Source organism: Siphateles boraxobius, unplaced genomic scaffold (genome assembly GCF_051911475.1).
Source record: "Siphateles boraxobius isolate OS27281-9 unplaced genomic scaffold, OSU_SipBor_1 11, whole genome shotgun sequence".
Classification (NCBI taxonomy): domain Eukaryota; kingdom Metazoa; phylum Chordata; class Actinopteri; order Cypriniformes; family Leuciscidae; genus Siphateles; species Siphateles boraxobius.
In genome coordinates this window covers 3,470,526-3,476,470 of record NW_027508711.1, presented here as the reverse complement: position 1 = coordinate 3,476,470, position 5,945 = coordinate 3,470,526, and the positions used below count along the sequence as shown (strand labels likewise).

The 5,945-nt window shown below is 34.1% G+C and overlaps 1 protein-coding gene across 2 annotated transcripts in view; it reads left to right on the top strand.

Moving 5' to 3' along the window:
• The first annotated feature begins 2,104 nt into the window (after nt 1-2,104).
• nr6a1b (nuclear receptor subfamily 6, group A, member 1b) overlaps nt 2,105-5,945 on the top strand; it is a 30,076-nt gene continuing 26,235 nt past the window's right edge. Inside the window, exon 1 of one of the 2 annotated variants that reach the window (XM_077194205.1) lies at nt 2,105-2,332. In XM_077194205.1, the coding sequence (XP_077050320.1) occupies nt 2,269-2,332 (64 nt within the window). In that variant the 5' untranslated portion in view covers nt 2,105-2,268. The remainder of the gene's footprint in view (nt 2,333-5,945) is intronic. The other variant, XM_077194206.1, reaches the window with a different exon arrangement.

Genomic DNA, 5,945 nt, shown 5'->3' with positions numbered 1-5,945 from the left:
TCTCTCTCTCTCTCTCTCTCTCTCTCTCTCTCTCTCTCTCAACGCCTCCACCTACTGGACGACCAAATCCCTAAAAAAAGGCAAGTCAATATGAATATGTAATAATAGTTTTATTTACTTAAATTATTTGCATGTTTTTTATTTACTTAAATTATTTGCATGTTAATAATATATAACAATTTATGTGGTAAATTATGCTTAAAAACATAGGCTACTTCAAAATATAGGCCTATGTCATAACTCATAAAGTCATGCAGATTTCCACCGCTTCTGAAATCATGTGTCGTGTTTTTGAGAACAATCTGTGGTGGAAACGACGGTAAAAAAATCTCCAACTTTGTTTTGCTAAGGCTAATGTTATAGCTAGCATTAAATGTAGTTATAGGCTACTACGCACAGTTTTTAAAAAAAAAGTTTTTGTTTTTGTTTGTTTGTTGCATAAATTGACAGTTAGGCCTAATGTTCACAATTAATTATCTTGCCAGACACATTACGTTTCTTTACTGCTGCCTTCTTGGTAACCAAGTTCAAACTTAAAGAAAAAAAAAATAGTGACAAAGGCAAAGCAGTAGCAGTGGTGGAAATGACGACACAACTGTGGGAATTTCGTAATTTGTGTAAGTTTTGATAGTTTTCACGTAGGCTAATAAATATTAAAACTGGTTGCATTTCATTCTTTATATAGTATAATATTTTAAAATATATTTAAATAAATTAAATATTTAGATTGTGGTTAAGGTTTGACATTAAATGTAAATTAAACATTTCAATTTGTATGCTTTATTTTTGTTATATTAATGCCAGTAGCGACTAGACTGGAGCATTACAATAATAATAAAAGCGAAATATATAATAGGCCTATAATATACAAAAGGGAAAAGGGCACTTTATGCAATAATATCATACCTGCCCAAATAAATATACTAAAATGTATTTGAAATACGTTTATTTTATGCTAAGTATAATGCATTTACATATTTATTCCTACTTAATATAAATACCCTGCAATTGTACTTTTGGTATACTAAACTGATATAGGCTATTTAAAGTCAGCTAAATTGGAACAACTAATTTTGCACTAAATGTAGGCCTACTGAAGTTACCCAGAAATAGTGCTGAAGTTCAACTAAAGATATGCTAATTTGATTGTGCTAAAATGGAACTATTGCAAGTATACTTTAGGTTCACTACAACATCTTGCTTTTAAAGACTAATTTTATAGAGGGATCACACTATCCAGTTACTAGTGATATTAAAACACATACACTTAATATTAATAAATGTGCATTGTGCAATGAAGTGCTCCAAATAAAGTTTAATTATGATATTTATATCAGTAAGTCTCAAGCGATATATCAGTAGATATGTTAATGGATTTCTAATATACTTAGTATGAAATAAATGTACTTTAAATACATTCTGGTGTAGGTTTTTCCACTAGGGTATTCACGTTGGCTCTTGTTACCTTTTTACCTTTTACAGCTATGTAAAACCTTACAATAAAGATGTCCTTTTAGAGTGAGAAAAAAATCGTTTTGGAGTCAGACCATTCAAATTTATGAATGTGAAACTTTCCAATTTGTGTGTTTAAAAAAATAAATATTCTGGTCCTCTTGGTTTGACGTCAGGCATTTTTCAAAAAATCAATGACAGGTGTGTTGATGTAAATGGCCACTGTGCGGCAGCAGAGGACAGTCAAACTGATGAATGACAGCGAGAAGCATCATTGGATTGACTTCCATTGCTTGTGTTATAAACTTATTACAATAAGTGTTCAGAATGTCTAAAAATATTATTTTAGAGTTCGTAATGACTGTCTTTGTTTATTATAAACAGGAAAGCAAAATAGCATATCTGTAACATGAACCATCAGTGACAAAACGTTTTTAGTTTATGCATTTTTAAACATTTGATAGAGCTAAATGTAAAAAATAATCTATCTATCTATCTATCTATCTATCTATCTATCTATCTATCTATCTATCTATCTATCTATCTATCTATCTATCTATCTATCTATCTATCTATCTATCTATCTATCTATCTATCTATCTATCTATCTATCTATCTATCTATCTATCTATCTATGAACTGCAAATCCCAGATGGCGACACGGGGGCGTGTCGTCACGTGACCCGAGCAAGGTGTTTTCACGCTGACACGAGCGCTTGACATGAGCGCGCGGCTCTTTGAGGGCTCGCGGAGGTCAGAGCTCAGAGTGCAGGCGTACCGCGGAGAGACACGCTCGCTCAGTTCATTTACAGGAGGATGGAGGTGGAGAACCGACCCAACGGATTTCACTTCTCCAAACGGGACAAATTACTGGGCAGCGGTGAGTTTCTGGTGCCCGTGCACAGTTACTGAGTCTCAGATGAAAATTAAGGTGTTTCAAATACAGTTCTGAATTTTATGTGTACCCTAATGCATGAGGTCAAAATTCAGGCAAAGTGTATATAGGCTATTATCTCTCCCGGGTGTAACATAACTAGCTAGTGAATTTTAGAGCATTCTCAATGCAACTTTCAGCAATGTTAATGCAATCGTAGTTTTACCCCTTGAAACATATGGAGTAAAATGTGTGTGTAATGTGATGAATGAACGTATAGAGCTGGAGTTTGGGGATTGGGGACAGTGAGGTCTTTTAAAGCGCTGCTGAGGAATGTTTTTTATATGCACGTCCGCGAGGAATCGTAAAAGATGAACTTTTGAACTTGAGCGAATCACCCTCGAGCGCCACAAAAACACGTCAATGACAACAAACAACCAGCTGTAACATTTTTAATCAGTGGCGTTTCCATTGTAGGCTAAAAATAATAATTAAAAAGTCAAATCATTCAGTTCAATATATGTGTGAATAATGTGTCTTATGGTCTTATGGGGGAAGGGTTAAAAAAGTTTTATAAATTAATTTTATTTTATTTTATTTATTTATTCAACGTGAGGTATTTGTTTCAAGTCTGTTTGATTCAGTCCGGTGGTTTCAGTCATACTAAATAATATTTTTTTTTAGATTTTTAGGTCTTAATATGAGGATTTGTTGCCTTAAGCAAGAGAAATTGGAATCGAAAGCTGACTTTTAAGCCATCCCTACACTAATATTGAAATGGAGTGTAACATTTATGCTATATTATTTTAGAAATCACAAACCTTTCAAACTAATGAATGGGATAATTAGGTAATTTTCTGTATTTGCATCCCAAATGACACACTATACACTATGCATTTATACAGTATGTACTTCTACGCAATGTACTCATCCATATAGTATATGAATTGTATAAGGTAATTTTGTTTCAACATTGGAGTCCAACTACATAATTAAAGCTGTCCAACATTCCATACATAGTTTTTTCGGTTAATTAAGTGCATCATTCGGGTATTTAAAGTGTTCTTTTTCTATAGGAATTTTCAGTGTGAACACACTACTTACACAAATAATAGCACAGAATGTCATAGAAAAGTGCATAAGTATTCAAATTTGTGTCATTTGCAATATTATCATCCATGCATAGTGTAAATATTTTGTATAATATTTGTACTTGTGCAAGTGTTTGTTTGAAGAGAGAAAAGCCTTCAGTCTAATATTCTGTTAGTTTTCCAAGAAAGAACCGCACATACACTCTAAGATGACCAGCTTGTTTTTAGCAAACACAAAGGTTGCCAGGACTTCCCAGCTTTTACAGCTGCGTTTCCAGCATCTGTTTGGCACAGATACATTTTAACAGTTACATTAAGTCTAGATGATCAGCGTTGCTATAGCAACACTGGATTAGTCACTGCACATACCAGAATACAACTGTATAGTCAACAGCCTTGACCTTTCACTTCTGAGTGACCTTTCTCCTCTCACTGACCTTATAGAGCGGAAAAAGAGAGAGGAAGGCGAAGCCAACATGTATGTCTTATATGCAACATTTTTCACTATAGAGTAAAAGAGTAATTCAATTTTAGTTATTTATATAAATAAAGCTGTTATAAAGAAAAAACAACAACAACAACAACAAACTTAGAATTCCTCCTTTGCACAATTAGGTAAAAAAATAAGTGTGTGTGTGTGTGTGTGTGTGTGTGTGTGTGTGTGTGTGTGTGTGTGTGTGTGTGTGTGTGTGTGTGTGTGTGTGTGTGTGTGTGTGTGTGTGTGTGTGTGTGTGTGTGTGTGTGTGGTTCAGCTATTTATTCACTATGGGGTCAAATTCCCCTCAAGGATAGTAATACCAGAATTTTTTTAACTTTTTTTTTGGTCCCATGAGTAAAACTGCTTATAAATCATACTAAGTGATGTTTTTTGATAATGCACAAAAACCCCAAAAACAGTGATGGGTAGTGTAGCATTAGGGTTAGTGTAAGGGGATAGAATATACAGTTTGTATAGTAGAAAAATCATTATGTCTATGGAGAGTGCCCACAAAACATGGAAACCCAGTGTGTGTGCGAGAGTGTGTCTGATTTGCGATTTAGTCTTTAAGGTTGGTAGCCCTTCCCCCACAAATAAACAAACACACATCATAAACACATAGAAGATAAACTTCCTGTCCACCCACACACACAGGGATCATAAAACCCCCCTTTGCTCTGGCCATTCCATGACCTCTTGTTTTGACCCCCTTGTTGCCATAGAAACTTTGACAGAACAGGTAGTTTCATTCTGTCCCATGAGAGTTTTTGTTTTCATTAATTTTCCAATATTATGTTTGATTTTAAAACAAAAAAAAAACTTCATTGCGTTTCTAATGTTGTTGTATCGGGTTTCTGCATTTTAGGTTAAATTTTTATAGATAACGTAACATAAACATCCTAAAAAGATGTTCAGCGTAATGTTTTCTCTTCTTTTTCATAGTTTGAATCGTATCTTATTTTTAATTATTTATTTTTAAAACACCAGTAAAATGCAATATCAGGATGTTCTGCACTTGTTCAGCAATGCCAGAAGAACCATTTTGTTTTTTTAAAGAACTCCTTAAAATCTAATGAACCATTGTCCATAAAGAACCTTTTGTTGGATGTAAAGGTTCCATGGATGTTAAAGGTTCTTCACATGAGAGCTTTCTGTCCCTCCTAAGACAGCCATACGTAACTACCACTGCGGCGCTTCAGAAAGTGAATTAATCAATGAAAGAATTTGCATTTTCGGGTTAATTATCCCTTTAAGGTTTTTTTTTATCACTAGGCCAACCCATAAGCTATAGTAGTAATAGATGCATTAGCTTAACCACTAATTATTAATATATGGATATTTTAAGCATTCTCTCACACATTTTAATTTGAGTAAGTATATTCGAGACAAATTCATGAACAGCTGAAAACCTTTAATTACAAGGGCTTAACAATGGAATGGTAAAAGTAAGAAAGAAAACAATTATTATACTATTTTTCTCATTATAAAATACTTAGGCCTACAGTTTTAACATGAACAAACTAATAAACTTAATATATAATGGAGGGCTGCAAGTTTGATAAATGATGTCATATTGAGATATCGATAAAATTTACGTCGATAACGATAATAAGCTCTGGACATTTTTACAGCCAATCACACAGCAGAAATAAAAGTGAAAAACTACAGCCAGTCCGTGCATGTCGCTAGGCTATAGGCGTAGTGTTTTTTTACAAAGTGAAATCTCCAACTACTTGCCTTGCATCAGTGGCGGATTAAGACACTTTGGTTCTCCTGGGCACTGACACCTAGAGTGCAATATTTCTGTAATATTTCTGAGGATCTATTGACAGAAATGCAATATAAGATCCATAACTATGTTTTCAGTGGTGTATAAAGACCTTGCATAATGAACCGTTATGTTTTTATTACCTTAGAATGAGACATTTATATCTCCATAACCGCAGCCACCCCCTTCTATGGAGGTCGACATATTGTGTCTTCATGTTTCTACCGTAGCCGACAGCGAACAAACAGCGCTACAGAGCGCGTTTCGTCACTACCTTGAAAA